At 45.8% G+C, this 17,393-nt stretch overlaps 2 protein-coding genes and 1 long non-coding RNA gene across 3 annotated transcripts in view; 1 reads left to right on the top strand and 2 right to left on the bottom strand.

Moving 5' to 3' along the window:
• Positions 1 to 384: 384 nt before the first annotated feature.
• On the bottom strand, positions 385 to 4,374 carry DRD1 (dopamine receptor D1). The gene has a single exon (XM_009931118.2). It carries the CDS (start codon positions 3,616 to 3,618, stop codon positions 2,263 to 2,265), a length of 1,356 nt encoding a protein of 451 aa, XP_009929420.1. The 5' UTR covers positions 3,619 to 4,374; the 3' UTR covers positions 385 to 2,262.
• Positions 4,375 to 5,445: 1,071 nt separating this feature from the next.
• The window catches only part of SFXN1 (sideroflexin 1), a 41,396-nt gene continuing 29,448 nt past the window's right edge, over positions 5,446 to 17,393 (top strand). Inside the window, exon 1 of the mRNA XM_075441479.1 lies at positions 5,446 to 5,464. The gene's annotated coding sequence lies outside the window, so the exon portion shown is untranslated. The remainder of the gene's footprint in view (positions 5,465 to 17,393) is intronic.
• On the bottom strand, positions 10,129 to 17,336 carry LOC142363935 (uncharacterized). Its single transcript, XR_012766040.1, has 3 exons — positions 17,195 to 17,336; positions 15,839 to 16,008; positions 10,129 to 14,935 (listed from the first exon to the last, which is right to left on the bottom strand). It is a non-coding gene; the product is annotated as an uncharacterized LOC142363935 (long non-coding RNA).

Raw genomic sequence — 17,393 nt, 5'->3', positions numbered from 1 at the left:
TTCTAAAATGATGCATTTTGTTTCAAAAACCAGACACTAGCAGTAGGGCTGCATCAGGCCTTGAAAAGTACTGCACAGCTTGGGGGAAAAAAAGAAAAGAAGAAAAAAAGGCAACAATAAAAGTGTGCTATAAACCAAGTTCACTACTCTGTTACACCAAGGCAAAAAAAATCATTGAAATAAGAGTCACCAGTAGGTCGAGCTTCGCACATTTTAACTAGTCACATTAAAGCAGATTGTGGTTGTTTCCAAGCTGCGTTTACTGCTTTCAAATCCCAGTTTAGAGCAAGGGCTCAGAGGTCTCTCAGTAGAGAGGAGTTTCTCCTGCTTCTAATAAAAATTCCCATCCACCTCACGGGTGCGATCCCAAATAAGGGCAAATGGAGAAAGAGGAACAGTCCTTGCCTTTAACACGATCAATACAACAGCCTGAAAACCAGCAGGTATTTAATAAATGCAATGTAGATTGTTTTATTTGACCTTCTGTTCACAAAATAATTTTATTATATGTATGAAAGCAGCATACAGGCAATAAAATTATGAAAACATTCACAATACATAAATACACAGACCTGATGCAGGATGTATATAGCTCATTAGACTTTAATTTTTTTTTCTTCTCAGTTCTCTTTTCCTGACAACACTTTTTTTTGATATATGTTATGAAAAAGTTGCTCCAAAGGATATTTTCTCCCATTCAGAAAACAAATATCTTTCTTTGAATGCTGCTGAACATTAACACCCAATGTTCCTGTTGCTAACGTTCACTGATTGCTTTTGGCATTACAGAGGGAAAGCAGCAGGGAAGGACAATGGAAATGTAGCAGGTTTTTTGAATTAAACATTGGCAACTTCTTTGGAGCTCACAGGATGCTTTTGAGGTGGGGGCTGCAGTTCCATCCATATTTAGAAATGTCTTAATCCAAAATGGTCATGAGGCACTATTCCTTATTGTATGGACTATTGACGTGGTGATTACTAAAATGTAATGTCCTCCTAGTCTCCCAAGTAAAGCACTAGGTACCTCACTTTTTGATTCTGATCATGATACAGTAGCAGACAGACAGCACAATCCTGGTGGTACTGCAAGAGTACAGATGATAATGAGGTTTGGCATGTTTACTACCAGTATAACCAATTGTGTTTGTTCAGAAAAGATATCCAAGACTTGAAATAAGAAAAGTCTGAGAAAGCTGTTTATCTTACATAAATACAAAACATTATATACTAAGAATTGTTATCTAAGAAGCTTTTCTTTTCAAATCAGATTCTTCTTAAGGTTGTAGTCGTATTTAAGGTATTTACAGATCCACAAACTTGACATTCTAGCAGTCTTTGTAACATGAAACTTTTTAAAAATAAATAGCAGCAATTTTTTTTATTTCTATAAGGGAAGAGAATTCACAACTCAGTCAACGCTGGTCCTATCTTTTGAAAGAAATCCCACTTTAAAAGAAAAAAGCCCACAAGTAAATGAACTTCACACAGCATCAGTTTTGTTGAGTCCTTCATTTCTTGCTGAGTTTCTTAACATTCCTTCGTTCCCCTCACCGGCTCTCCAGACTGTCAGAGCTTGTAATAAAGTGCGGACTGGTTGACTGGTCAAAATGCAGTTATGACACTCCAAAAATATGCCATTATTTAGACATCTTAAATAATATAAATAAAGCTAGATCTGTTATAACATATGAAAAATATCAATTTAAAACAATAAATAAATAAAACCAGTATCAACATATTACCTCCAAAAGCTTTAAAAATAACCATTCTCATTATAAGGCTCAATTATTTGTCAGAAATAATTTTAAGAAGGCATCTACCTACCTTTACAATCCCATAGTCTTTAATTAGGACCTGTGAACACCCACTATCACAAGACACAGCAATCTTTTAACTTCTAGTAAACATTAATCTTTAAATACTTATCATTTATCTTTTGCTTCATTTTAAGCTAGAAATTGGTTTCTCTGTGTAGAGAAGCAGCAATGTTGTCTTTGTCACTGCACTGTATCTAAATTTGTGTATTTTCCTCAATATGAACAGTACAGTTTAATGTCTTTTTTTTAACCAATTTTAGTATGTTCTCCTGTTTATTGTTTTAAATGTTAAATTTGCTTTGAATGCCAGGAAAGTTAATTCTGGGCTTGGTGTAAACGTGTATTTCTCCCTAGAGCTTAGTTTCTTACAAAAAATCTTGTATATCTTTTTTTAAAAGATTATTAAAATGTACACTATTAGGTCTTTCTGGGTAAACCTTACTGTTCAGGTTTTATGCTGCCCATTTTGTGTAATGGGATTGATCTTTTCCAAAGAAACATCAGCTTCGTAATCCAAGATACCCGACAGTGCTGGAGACATATTCTCCAAGGTCTTAGATAGTTCACCCTCTTCTTCCTTTTTGAGAGGTTCTTCTTCTGGACAGATAATTGCATGTGGAATCAGATAAACCAGATTAGACTCTTTGGGGCTGGAGCCTTTGGGCTCGTGTTGGCTTGAAAAAACAACTGCTCCATTATTGTTAATACTAACAGTCTCTATAGCATTGCTGGACATAGGGCAGAGCCTGTAGCATCCTAGCAGGGTCGAAAATGCCTTGCGGAAATCAGCATTGAAGGCATAAATGATGGGGTTGAGGGAAGAATTAGCCCATCCAAACCAAACAAAAACATCAAAGATGGTGGAATTAATGCAGAAAGCTTCTGCTCCCTTGGAGGGTTGGGTAGGCTCGCAGAAGGGAATCATGCAGTTCAATACAAAAAATGGCAACCAGCAGCACACAAACACCCCCATGATCACTGACAAAGTCTTCAAAACCTTCGTTTCCCTCTTGAAGGACATTTTGAAGTTGCTCTCTGGTTGCTGGCAGTCCATACTGCTTCTGTTGCCACTCGTGTTCTGGCAGTTCTTGGCATGCACTGCTGCTCTTTCCAAAGCTGAGATGCGCCGTATTTGCTTCTGAGCAATCCGGTATATCCTCGTGTAAGTTACTATCATGATGGCCACAGGTATATAGAAGCTAATTAGAGAAGAGGAAATGGCATACATCCTGTTTAGGCTAGAATCACAGTTGTCCATGCTTATACCTTGTAAGCTGGCATTTAGGTCCAAAAAGCTTGTGGTTGTAGCCTTATGCCAGTTCAGCTGCACAGGGATGAAGGAAATCAACACAGACAAAGTCCACGCCACGCTGATCATGATGAAGGCTGCCTTGGGGGTCATCTTCCTCTCGTACCTAAACGGGCTGGAGATGGCCCAGTATCTGTCCACACTAATGACACAGAGATTTAAGATGGAGGCTGTTGAGCACATAATATCAAAGGCCACCCAGATGTTGCAAAATGAACCAAAAGGCCAGAAACCGGCGATCTCCGCCACAGCTTTCCAAGGCATGACCAAAACTGCCACCAAGAGATCTGACACGGCCAAGGAGATGACAAAGAAGTTGGTCACCTTGGACCTGAGGTGGCGAAACCTAATGACGGCTGCACAGACCAGTGTGTTTCCCAGCAGCGTGGAAAGGATCAGCAGCGAGAGGAAGCAGCCTGTGAGGATCCGAAAGGAAGAGTCCCTTTCCACCAGCAACCCTTCCCCGTCCATAGTGGTGTCGTTCCAAGTCATAATTTCTCCTGAGGGAAAATCATATCACGATTTTCATGACGACATCAGCTCCTTTCCTTGCAGAGATCAGAGACATCGGACGTCCATTAATTACTCATCACCAAACAGACCAAAGGTCCTTTCTTACGGTCCCTTCGCCCCCGGATGGACTTCACCCACTTTGAATCTCCCTGATCAACGCTGAAAGCTCTGTGAGCAGGAACTAAAAATGCACAAACACAGTCCACCCTACAGACCGGTTTTTTAAGCAGTCCCTTCAGAAACACACTGCACGACCCCAGCATGAAGTAGCTGAATTCAGACAGCTCACCTGAAAATGTTCCGCTGCTCTGCTCTGCAAATACACCCCACAGACAGGAAAGCAATCACTTTTCCATGCTTGCATATATTCCCACTTAAATAGGCTATTGATCGCGTGTTTCCAGCATCCGCCACACTAGCCCTTCGTATTTACTGAAGCGTACTAGACGAGGTGCTTTTTCTCTACTTTAGTTTCCTAAATGTCTCACTGGCGAAACACTCCACCCTTCCTCCTCGGCACACTCCTGTTACAAAACGCATCGGTTCTCTATTTCAGGGCAGCATCAGAGAGCAAATCTTCACTTTGTTTCAAACTGTTTTACACTTCTGAGACAAAGAAAACAAAACATACAGTAGGTGTGTTTTAAAGGTTTTCAGTAAGAAGTAGCTCAGGTTTAGTTTGATTTAAACGAGAAATGCTGGCTCCTACCTTTCACCTCTGATTCTCTGTTTACTCTGGGATGCAGGGCCGTTTCTCCTCCTCTTTTAGTTTTGGAATTGCATAGCAAATCTTACATAAAAAACCAACACAGAAGCACTGCATTGCATCAGGCTTGCTGTGGATTTTTCCCTGAAAGTGCAAATTGGCAAGGGAGCAGTAAAAACAGGAGCCGGCAGAGTCTGACCATCAGGAGTTAGTTTTCAAGGGAGCAGCAGGTCTCTGCCATCGGACTGTGCGTGACAGAGCCCGCCGGCGTGCGCCCAGCTCCCTCCATCCCACGGCCACTGCTGATCACTCGGCAAACTTTGTCAGCCGGGTCAGTCCCAGTCGCACTTTGTACATCCCGTCGAAGCGGCACATCGGGGCAAACCATCCCAGGCAAAAGGCACGGTATTCCCAACGCTGGCAAGAGCCGAGTGCCAGTTCTTTCTTTCGACTTTTACTGGAAGAGGAAAGAAGGGCGAGAGGAGGAGAAGGACCTGAGTGACCTCCCCTGGGCCACGACGCGGGGCGCGACGCTGATGGTGCCCGCAGCAGGTTCCTCTTCCAGCGGGGCCAAGTCGCTTTAACGCTCCACTGCCGGGTTATAGCTCTCCATAACCGCCCCGGAATAATCCCACCTCCTGCTCAGCGGGGCTGCGCTCCAGGGATCGGGTCCAGCTTTTGCCATGCTTTTTTCCCTTTCAGAAAAGCGCGGGCGGAGGCAGCTCCTCACGCTCGCCCGCAGCCTGCCCCGGGCCGCGCATCTCCCGCGCCGAGGGCTCCCGGTGGCCCAGGCTTTCTTCTGCCCGGGGCAGGGCTCGGCAGCATCGCCCCTCCGGGAACGGTCCGTCTGCCCACCGCCTCCTTCCTAAAGGATTAAGACGAGGGAAAGGCAGGGATGGAGGGCAAAAAGCAACCCCCCTTATCTTCCTCTAACATCTTCGGTCGGGCGCAGCTTCCTCCGGGCAGCCTCCCCCCGCTTTTTCTGCCTTCCTGGGGGATAACGTCCCGGGGTCCGGGCTCCCGGAGCTCAGCCCGGACGGCGGTTGCGTTGCCCCGTCCCGAGCCGCGGGACGCCCGGGGTGCTCCGAGCCGGCCGAGTTCAACTGGGTGATGCGGGAAGTAAGTACCGGCGCCTAACTTCGGGCTGGGCGATGCTCGGGAGGCGGGCTGCGGGCCTCCCCGACCCCCGGGGAGCAGCGCGACGGGACCGGGGGGGGGCCGCCCGGGACCCGCTCCCGGCGCAGCGGGGAAGGGGCGGCAGGCGCGGCGGTGCCCACCGGCACGGGGAGGGCCGGGGCTGCTGCAGCCGGGACCGCGCACCGCACCGCACCGCCCCCCCCCCCCCCCCCCCCCCGCTCGCAGCCCCCGCGGCTCCCGGCGCAGCCGCGGCCACCGGGCTCCCTCTCCTGGGCGGCAGCGGCCCCGCCGCACCGGCCGCCGGCCCCGCCGGGGAGCGAGGGGCAGCCCCGGGGGGCTCCGCGTCCTCCCCGCCAGACGGGGCTAAACGCGGGGCTCGTACCGCATCGTTATCCCCGCGCGGGGGGGGGGGGGGGGGGGGCGAAGCCCCGGTTTTCCGCGGGTGTGCAGCTGCCTGGGGACCCGCGGCCGGGCTGAGGCGGGGGGACAGCAGAGGAGGTGGCACCCCGGGGAGCGGGGCGGTGGGGGGTTCCGGCCGTTCGCTTCGTGCCCCTGCAGAGAACACCGCTCACTGAACGGCCGTCCTGATGCGCGCTCTTCAAACCGTGTTTTCTTTGCAAAAAAAAAAAATCCTCCGAGTTCGGTCGTAAGCACCAAAACCAGAGTGGTTACAGCTCAAAGCCCTTCGTTCTCCAAAAGGGTTTTCTTCTTCTCAGCCGCAATGTGCAACAAAAGATGAACCTGCTGATTCGAAAGTTGCTACCTTTGTGTAGGAATCTTACTCAGAATCAGAAAATGAAGATAGAAGACATCACAGGGAGGTTAAAAACCTCCTAGAAGCACAAATAAGCCCACAAAGTTGTCAAGATAAATTTCGTAGGTTTCAGCGTTAGTGAAGTTGCTTGTGTGCCATCTATAATTTTTCATAATGTCAGTTAAAGCAGACACAGTACTAAGCTAACCTTGGCTAGCTAACTAAAACACTTGTTTTCCTTTCCCCCTCTCTTTCTCTTTTTTTTTTCAACTGCTTCTCAGAAAGTTCTCATTCGCCCCTTCTTATCATCCTGTCTTTTAATCATCATTCATCCCTAGAGGAAGGTGAAAATAGACAAGAAAATGAATCCTGTGCTGTTTGGTAATAGAGATCTCTAATGAAACTCATTGTGAGTTTTCTTTTTCTATTTTCAAGATTTTTTTTCTGTTTTTTCTCCTGTTCTGCTTCAAGCACAACATGGCCGAGGTTTACTGTGAGATACTTCTCTTCTGAAAATGTAGCACGCTCCTGTCTCTCAGCAGAAACCCTAGGCAGAGGGCAACATTGGCTGCATAAGAAGTCACTGAGCACGTTTGATTTTATCTGTAACAGCTCCAAGGGGCTCCTCCAGGATCACAACACCAGAGCACACAAACAGCGCAGTCTTCGAGGCATGCTGGAGAGCAGCGCTGAGATACACACTGCAGAGCAGAGAGCAGTCTGCTCTCCATCATCTGCAGATCAGCTCGTTGGGTGAACTCTTCGGTTCGTTTTTGCTAGGGAGTAGCGTTTCCCGGGAAAGCGGCTGAATTCACCATCGGAAGACCCTTATGCTGCTCATATGAGTGAGGGTTTAAAACTTTCATGACATGAAAAAAATGCCTTTTAGCTTCCTACTCACAGCAGCCTCTAAGAATCTCCCGGTCTTTACCTGTTTGGCAGTTCAAGTGCCCGTTTCAGAAGACGGAGACCCTCTACTGTCTCATCTCCAAGTTCGTGTGATCAGTTCAGGGCTGACCACGAGGTCTGGCTCGGCTGAGACCATACGAGCAGAGCAAAGCCCCTGCAACAGCTACACAGGTTTCAAACACCAGCATTTCATGCAGGGCACCCTGCTGTACTCATTTGTCACTTCAGCTAATTTGTAAGCTTTTAAACTTTCATGACTTAATAGTCATACCCAGGTGAGGAACAAAAGTGAAATCCATTAAACCCTCATTATTATTTAGGTAGATTTAGTGGTGGGATTAGGCAGCTGATTGACATGATTTGGGGAGTCAGTTATACAAAGTATAGGGTGAATTTTCCTTTTGCTGCTCTCTGGCTAACGTGCCTCCAGCCAGTACGAGGAGGATCAGTTCTTGTCTAGGTCGGGACTTGCCCAAAACTGCCAGCAACAGGACGATGGTGCAGGTGTTTCCTGGAGATTTCAGAAAACAAGCACAGACCTTGTTTAATTCTCCCTGGGTACCCACATAAAACGACTGCTTCATTTTATTTAATGCTTTTCAATTGCTGCTGACTGGTGCTGGAATCAAAGCAGTGCCCAGCAAAGGAAAGCTTTTGTGTCTCCATTACCACCCTGCGAGGCACCTGCTCCTCCCAGGAGACTCTGATTGGAGAAAGTCCTGTTTGGTCTGTATGAAGCTTTAAAAATATAAATACTGAGTAGTACCTTGATCCAAATGACCTTAATCCAAAGGCTAATTAGCTACTGGAAGACCAAGTCAGAGTTGAACAAAGTCCAGATCTTGCATTCAGAGATTAACATGCTTTAATCTACAAAAGAGCACACATACTAGAGCTGGAGAAAGGCAGCTTAATTTACAAAATAATATTACAGTATGCGGATACAAATTGTACTCATTTCACTCTCGGGATGACTTTTTGAGTCTGCATGCATGGGATTTATTAAACATGAAATCAGCTGAGGCATGTTAGCAGAAATAATGTCTAAAAGAGCTGTCAGGTTTCTAAATAATTGGTTATACCAATAAGCCAGGATAACTTTAGCCTCAATTTAACCTTCTCGCAAAAATCAAGGGTTCTTGGAAACTGAACAACAGCTATGAACTCTCTCAAAGATCAGTGAAGCACACTGGTTAAATTGATATTATCATGTAGGGCATTCCACAGGGAAAACCGCAGTAGTGAGAGGAAAAGCAGAGAGCAAAGAGTAGCAGCAGAAAAAAACTACCATTTTGCTGCTAAAAAATAACGATTTCCAAGGATCTCAAGCTCATTCTTGAATGACAAAGATCCACCAAGAGGGAGAAAGGATCAGCGAGAGAAATTATTTCTAGTCCCCGAACACTGACAACAAGCGGCTTAAATATTCAGTATTGAGCAGTATTGAGTGTAGGCACTTTTTTTTTTTGACTGTAGATTATGGGCGTGTTCATCTGCAGCGGGACCTTGGAGTCTGGGGGATTCAGTGAGACCGGTCTCAAAAAGCACATTTCTATGCACTATTTCCAATGGCAACGGGTGCACAAAGCACCCCTGGGTATCAGGTCACCAGTGAAGTATGTGCAGAAGTCTGGACACTGACAAGGAAAAGGAAAACGAAAAAAACCCCAAACAGAAACATAATTTACGAAAGTCTGGATTTAAATTCATTTTTCAAGGCAGCTAATTCAAGGCAGCGACAAAGCTGGACACAAAGGGTAATGCAAGAAGGGTGTAAATGGGAAGGATTTGTTGGGCAGCGCTACTAGTTCCCGGGGTGTGGAGCTCACGCACTGGCTGTGGGGTGCTCACGAGGAAGGACCAGGAGCTGCTGCTCCTCTGGTCCATCAATGGTCGGCTGTCGGAGCGCAGCTGCGGTCCCAGCCGGGAGAGACCACCTCCATCCCCCAGCCACAGTGGAGGAAGCCTGCAGCAGGGATTTCTGCCCCGGGGGGGATCAGGCAGCAGGTTCTCAAAAAGCAGCCTCGTGTCTGCAGGGCTCTGCACACACAAGATTTAGGAGTGGTGGAAAACCATGATCTGGTTGTTTGTAAAGGGGAAGGAGCAGCATTCCCCTCCCGTCCCCCTCCTACTCAGAGCCCGTTCAGGCTCTGTTCCCCTTCTCTTCCCTCGCCAGTCACCCCTCTCTACATTTGCAGCGCAAACCCAGAGCAAAGCTGGTTGGTTTCAGCTGTGACCCCCCAGGTATTACAACATAATGGCTCTTTTTGGGGAGAAGTGGAAGACAGGAAAGAAAGAGAAATACCAAACCTGTGGCCAGGGATGCAAGCAGAAGCTGTCAGCTACACAGTCCCCAGCCTCCTGCCACGCAGGAGCTGTGGGTAATTTAAGCTCAGTGCGATGCTGCCAATAACTGTGTTATTTAATCAGCAGAGCTTAGACAGTGACTTTTTATGGGGTTTTTCCAGTTCCACCCACTCACTCCCACAGGGCCAGAGAAAGAAAAGTTTTCCACAACGAACACTCAGAGTGACCCTTCCTCCCACGGCTCGACCCATCCAGTCAAACCAAAGGCCATTACAGGATCTTAAATCACCCTGGAAATCACTCAAGCAGGGAAGCCTAAAATTTCCTCCCTTATCTTTCTGGGATTTCCATCTGCCACAGATAGAGGGTAGGAGAGGGATTACTGCCCTGCCAACACTTCCCTCCAGAGTAGGTAGAGAGCCAAACTGCAGAGGATGATGAGAATAAATTATAGCGGAGAGGAGAGGAGAGCTCTAAGGAAAGAAAAATGCTTCCTCCAACTGCCTCGTCCCTGCGGCACAGCAGAACGGTGCCAGGAAATCCACAGAAAACCAACAAGACCCCTTCTTTAAAACTAGTCTAAACCAATAAACACAAAATATCTCAGAATTTCTGATCATTTCACCAACAAATACAGACACTCGCTGTACTGCTGAACTTTATGTTCTAACCCATGCATATAAAAACCCTACACAGCTGATTGCTGAGGACCTGCTATACGAAAAAGCACATAAACTAGAATGTCAATACAAAAATACAGACTGGGCCACTGCCTCCCAATTTATGCTTTATTTGCACATGCATAATTTTTTTTTAATACTGTACAGCTTGCTTTTTTTCTTTCACTCCACACTGGGCAGACATTTTAGGCCCTCAGAAAAATTGCAGTTGAATATATGAATCAAAAGAAAAGTCACAGAAAAAATGACAGCATTTTTAATGTTAAAGATGGCTTTGACATATTAGTTAGCATCTCAGAAATGAAATAAAGCAAGTGATACAGAATGATTCATTAGAATGAAATTAATCTGAGAAATAATTAATTCTGAGTGGATGGATAAAAAGAATACAAATAGATATATTAGCAGCAAAACTCTTCACAGATGAGTGCTACAGTGATTTCTAGCAACAGTGGATGAGACTGCAGATAACACAATTTTCGTAGCAGATGGCTTGGTAGGTGGCACGCTCCCCTGCTAAGCTGGTGTTACAGATTTACTCCTGAGCTGTGTGCCAGCGTAAAACGGATCCTTCCCCATATTCCAGCCCAGTCCCTGATTGATGGATGGAGAAGAACTGTCTAACTTCTACCAACAGATTTTCATGGTTTTCTGGTGCACGACACGTGATGATGAAGGGTGTGCTTGGTACCTACTGGAGCTCATTGCCTCTAAGCTTAGTGGAGCAAGTGAGCAGTAGTTTTACACTACCGCTGGTTATTTTTAAGTCCACATTATTGCACATCCAGTACGGCCAAGCTTCACAGCCCTTCCATCAGCAGGCTACAAATCCTTGAATTAAAGATAATTAAACTAATACTTACCAAAAAACTAGAAGCTGATACTGCCCAGAGTATCACTTCTTGACCGTAGTGAAGACCGACACGAGCATTTCGCACCTGTGCCGCAGGGAGCTGCAGGAGCTGGCAGCTCTGCCGGGGATGCCCAGCCAGGGCTCGCAAGAAGGGTGGCAGCCCCTCGGTGCCCACGCAGGAGCGCAGCAGGTCCAGCCACAGTAGACAGGGTCAACCAGCAGTCCAGCGATGACCAGACCAAACATCCCAGTCCTGGAGCTTTGCTGTCTCTGGCAGCATTTTCTCCTCTGCAGCTCCCTGGATAACCCTGCTGCCATTGCAATGTTGCAGCTGTGCCAACCCAGGGTCTCAGCTTCAGGTTCTGGGATTAAATTGCTCTTGGAGGCAAAATGCTGGCTGGCTAAGTCCTTACCAAATCACACAGTCTGGGCTTGATGGCAGTCAGAAATATTGCACCCAGTTAAATAAAACACTAGAATGATATTCCAAACAAGAATCCACACCAAGGTCTAAACTTTGGGCAGCTTCACTCCTCCTGCCGTAACTTTCATTTGAACTTCCGAAAAACCGAGTGATCTGACCAGATTACCCCAAACTACATATAACCTCAAATCCACTGTCATCCTAGATCATCTGGATCTGTTTTCCTGTTCCAGCCTCTGTGCCTGTCCCACCACATCGGGCAGAACCGTTTCAGCCCAACAACATAGGCAAAGTCTCCCTCTTTGCAGCCTGCCCCCATGCCCTTGGCTTTTCCCTGCCCTGTGTTGCAAAGAGTTGTTGCTGTGACAGTCTCCAACAGACAGTACTTTCCCAGGCTGGAAATGTTCCCTGAGTTTCATCATCCATTTGTCAAAATCTGTCTCAAGGTCAGGGGCCTTCCAAGTCAGTGAGTTCCCCCTGCTCCCTTCCCGCGAAGCTCAGCTGCCCAGGGCTGGGCTCAGTGCACACCAGGGCTCAGCTCCACCAACACAGGCAACCAGGGTCAGCTGGTCCTCTCCATTTAGGAGTAGTTCAAGTTAGGGATGTCTTCTAGGTACAAGTTACATTTAGGGAAAACTATTGAACCTGATCCTATCTGCTTTCTGGTTTCACTTTTCCCCCCACTCTTTACAGTGGCTGATTTTCTCCTGTGCTTTTCTCAGCACTACTTCCTAAAGCACTTTCCCCAGGTCTTGAGGAACTACAGGATGTACAGCTTGACCAGGATTTTTCCATTGCTTTCTTGCATTTTTCTACATTTTTTTAGGATTCTCACATGCCTTGCTAGCATCCTCCTAGTGATCTCTCAGAATGTCCCCTCTAGCTTTCTAGGAATTTCCACCCAGCTTTCAGAGAATTCACATTGCTTTCTAGGAAACTTTCCCATTGCTTTCCAAGAATTTCCTTCACCTTATTAGGAATTTACATTTGCTTTCCAGGAATTTCCAGCTGCTTTCCAGGAATTTCCAGCTGCTTTCAAGAAATCCCTAATGCTTTTTATAAATTTCCCTGATGCTTGCTTGTATTTGTGCACTATTTATAGGAATTCCCTTCTGCTTTCCTGTAGTTTCCTTCTGCTTTTTAGGAATTTCCCACAGCTTTCTAGGAACCGTGCATTTCTTTCTAGGATTCCTCCACTGCTTTACAGAAATTCCTCCTTACTTCATATGAAATTTTCTCCAGCTTTCTAGGCACCTGTAGCCAGCTTTCTCAGAATTCAACATCTTGCTTTCCTGGAGTCCTCCCACAGCTTCCTAGGAATTCAATTCTGCTTTCTAAGAATTTCCCACAATTTTCCAGGTATCCCTTGTCGCTTTCTAGGAATTTCCCCGTGGCTTTCTAGACATTTTGCATACCTTTCTAGGAATTTTCTGCTGCTATGACTCTTTCACGGCTCCCTAGGCATTTCAATCTGCTTTCCAGGTATATCTATCACGCTGCGGCATGGTGTCAAGTGTTGTTCCATGCTGTTCGAGTTGTTGCATGCCAGCTTGCGCTGTGGCATGTTGTGTGCTGTTCCGAGTTGTCCCGTAGTGTCTTGTTTTCTCATATGTTGTGCTGTCACATATGGTTCTCACCTGTTTGTTCATGTTACTGCACGCCTTACCGTGTTGTTACGGCATGGTTTTGTGTGTGTCACCTTCTGCGTCTGTGTGCTGTCAGAGGTTATCAAGTGCCATCCTATGTTGCTGCAGGAATAAACATTTGAGAGTGCATATTTTTAATTGCTATTTTCAAAAGCCAATGGAAAGACTCAAGAGGAGATACCTGGTCCCTAGAGGATGATGAAAAGAATTTTCCAGGCCCAGCTGAAGCAGTTGTGAGGGCCTGTGGCTGTTCCCTGTGCCCTACGGGATGGTGCTACACCTCCTCTTGCCCCACACTACATCCATAGCTGCATTTTGTCACCCCAGATCAGTCTGCCTCGTCGAGTGTCTTGTTGCCGACAGAGGCAGGCACAGATGCTTCAGGGCATGAACAATCCCACAAGAGACATTTATAAAATAGCCACATCATAGAGGAAATGGCTTCCTAATCGCCTTGAAAGGCTGGTTTATGCCTTTAAATGTAGCTTTATGTCCCTTCTAAATGCAAATTGGCTTTTCATGTTCATTCCCTTCCAGTCTTATCTGATATAACTATGCGTGTTTTCATCTAGATAAATAGGGAAATTGGGTATGCATCAATTTAGCTTGCCACAGTATAGCACGAGTAACCTAAAATTGGGTTCAAATATTGTTGATGAAGCCAAAACCTTTAACTGATTTTGTAAGTAATCCTCTATGAGCTAATATAAGGGTTTCATTACAAATTATGTAGTCTTACTTCTCTGTTTGACCAAATTTCCCTAGACAATAGTTTATTCGTTATCAGATGAAACTGGGAAAGCAGGGCGGTGTTTTATGATATACTGACACAGACTCGCAAAATCCCTAGCTCATTTACAGAAACAATCTTTGAACTTATGGGCACTCCTCAGACTGCACTGACATCCCTTCCAGTCTGGGGTTTGGAATTTCTATGTAAAATTAATGTACAATAAGTCAGTAGACCATAGGAAATGCTGTATATACGTGGTTCACCTTGACAAGTATTCTGCTCCTGATAGCAAAACCCAGCACAAAGCCTTCATAGGCACCTCCCGTCAAGTGAGTGCAAATGAACAGTTCCCAGAAATGTTGCTGGTTTCTTCTGGCAAACCCCTGATAACAGTCAGCCTTGTGCCAAGGCCAGTTCCTAACGGCATCTTCCAGAGCCAGCAGCTGAACACACCCCAGCTGCTTGCACTGCACCTTCAGGGCCGTCACCACACATCACGTCCCACCTGCCCTACAACTACTTTTTTCACGGCACAGAAAAGTCTTGACATATCCCACGCTCGGCTTTCCTCTCTTTGACTGCACTGTTTGTGAGCCAGGGTTGTGGAAATCCTGGTCCTGCAGTGCCACTTACTGGACAGTTATATTAATAAAAGCAATGTGCAGCAGCAATTCATTTTTCTCAGCTGATTCCAAGTGCCAATTTGAAATGGTAAAAAAAAAACATAAAAAGCATTCATGTCCAATGTAAATATCATGAATACAGGAAAGCCTGAAGAAAGCCAATACAGTAAAGCTCATTTCTTAGATGAGGCTGTAATTGTAGAGGAACAGAAATCCTCCTTTTCTGGTCGGCGTAAGGAAGAATTTGCCCTGCAATAGTCCAGGAATTCTTCCAGGTGGAAGCATGCAGATGGTTAAATTCATCCCTAGTTCAACAAATGCAAAGGACTGAATGTACATCTGGAGGTTTGCAGGAGTGTTACTAATGTATTCCTTGGGAAATAAGGCAACTGAAAGGAATGCTTCAACAGGAGCTGAGGAAGGGCTTATTTGATGAACCCAGTCGTAGTCTCTGGGCACTTGTTTTTTCTCTGTGTACCATGCGTACTTGCACTGTAATTTAGCCAGCAAGATGCTACATGAACCTGTAAGAAAACACACTCTTGAGTTTACAAATGAGACACTGACCAAGATAAATTCCATGGACTGATCACATGGGATTATCTGAGAAGGGATCTTTTGGGGGTACCAGGACTTTTGAAGAACAAATCCACGATATTCAGCTGCAGATCAACATGCTCAACACCACGTTTTGAGGTCTGTCCCTCATGATCCTCCAAGGCAGAGAGCTGGCTGGACACCAGGGCAGCCCCTTCAGCCCACCCACCGGACCTTCCTGCTCATGCAGGGCACTGATGGGATCAGTGCACGGGGTCTCAACTCAGAACAGAAGCAGGATCAGGCCAAAACACACATCTGGGTCTGGGAGCTGGTACATCCTCCTGGATTTTGCATTTTTTAATGCAGATGACAACTTTTCAGTGCGAAAATTAGGGCAGACGAAGAAACACATGTAGCCAGAGATTAGATATTCCTTGTGAATACCCCTATTCAACCATTTCCCTTCCAGTGTCATGGCTCCTGAGCAATTGTTGTTGTTTGGTCAGAGCCATCTCAAGACCTTCAGGATTCATGGCAAAAAAAAAAGATTTGTTTCCCATCAATATGATAAAGGACTAGTCTTGTGAAAGAGAAGTCATGTAGCTGTTCAAAACCATCTGCACTCAATATAGAGAAAACTAGTAACTCGAGAAATTAATGTGTCCATAGCTTTCCAGGTAGCAACTCAGAAAAAGAATTTAGGTATTAATATATTTTACATTACAGAGTCTGCGAGCAGAGTTTCTATTGTGACATGCAGAAAAGTGCATGTGTGGTTTTAAAGCAGATTAACAAGTTAATATCTTCAGTATAAAAGAAAATTATTGGAGGCAAAGACATTCGTTATTGGAATGTAAACCGTTTACCACAGCATCAGCAATACCCACCAGCAACTAATTTGTTTCTCTGCACAACATCCAGCCACCTCCATTTTCTGAATGAGATGTCTCTCCTGCTCGGTCATTGCAATGTTTTCAGCAACAAGTCTTAGGGCCAGACACCATCAAAGATGTATTTGGTGTCGGATCTGTCAGCGGTCATGGAGTCTGGGGTCTGCCTGACAAGATTAAAAACAGCTAAAGACACTAGCAGTAAAGTACAGAAATTGTGAACAAATTTTGTTGCGCAAGAAAAATGCAGTGCAAGGGTATCAGTGCCAGTTTTTACTCTTTCATGATGGAATCTCACCTGGTATGTTTGCACTTACAACTATCACGTACAGCCATAAGATCTAGGTTGTGGAGCCACAGGGGAAACACATGGGTGGACATCTGAGATTTGATGTCCAAGTGTCAGAATGAAAGTTGATTCTTAACTTTTCATTGAAAATCATAAACCTGAGTAGGTTAGTTAAAGGCTGAAAACAAACTCCGGCCTACACAATTATATTTTTACGAAAAAAATGCCCCCAAACCAGTTTTTCACAGAAGTTCAGTTTTAACAGCAGGGATTTCACCAGCAAGTGTATGTCCACCAATATTTAATGTCTAGGCTGAATTTTGGCTTTTTAATACAAAATTTGCCACGAGCAGTGACGGGGAGGTCAGAGCCTGCCAGCCGCGCATTCAGAGTGTGGAAGAGTGAAGACTGCTCTGCATGCACAGCTCCCATCGCTTCAGGGATGAATCCTGTGAGCAGAGCAGCGTTGTCACAAGGGAATTTGGACAGAAGACCTTAGAGGAGCTGGGCTGGGTTACAGACAGAAGTTGCAATCGGCCTCTGTGCATTGGCGTGTTATTCTGGTCAACAAAAGAGGTAAGCTAGCACTGTCTGCAGGATGTACATGGGATGTATCTGAACACATTTTTCCCCATTCCCAGAAGACTCAGCATCAGTTACAGGATAAGACCAGCTCATGTCTTACTGACTTAGAGCACTATCAGACTTCAACATTAATGTGCTGATTCTTGAAACGTGTGTTCGGGATCTAGTTAGTGCATCTATCACCGTGTTCATCAGAAAGCTGGGCTGGAGAAGCAGTAGCAACAGTGTAATTCAGTATCTCCTTCTCTGGAGATATTCAAGACCCGCCTGGACAAGGTCCTGTGCAGCCTGCTGTAGGTGACCCTGCTTCGGCAGGGGGGTTGGACTGGGTGACCCACAGAGGTCCCTTCCAACCCCTGCCATTCTGTGATTCTGTGATTCTGTGATCCCTCCTATTTTCATTAAATCTCGAATGATTGCACATCCAACCTCACCCAGAGAAGCTACCAAATGCTATAACGTGGATTGACCATACTTACTAAAAGGAAAGAAACGCTCTGAAATCCACTCTCCGCCTTCCAGCAAGCTCACGGACCCACGTTCGTTCGATGTTCCCGAGGCACCGTACACCAGCTGGAACGGGTTTCACAGCAATGCACTGTTTTATTCTTTTTTAGGATCAGGACCTAGGAGCAAATTGTTTTTCACAGACCCTGTCACTGAGGTTTCCTACGCACA

The sequence above is a fragment of the Opisthocomus hoazin genome, chromosome 22 (genome assembly GCF_030867145.1).
Source record: "Opisthocomus hoazin isolate bOpiHoa1 chromosome 22, bOpiHoa1.hap1, whole genome shotgun sequence".
Classification (NCBI taxonomy): Eukaryota; Metazoa; Chordata; class Aves; order Opisthocomiformes; family Opisthocomidae; genus Opisthocomus; species Opisthocomus hoazin.
The sequence above is the reverse complement of the archived record's forward strand: the minus strand, read 5'-3'. Positions and strand labels throughout refer to the sequence as shown.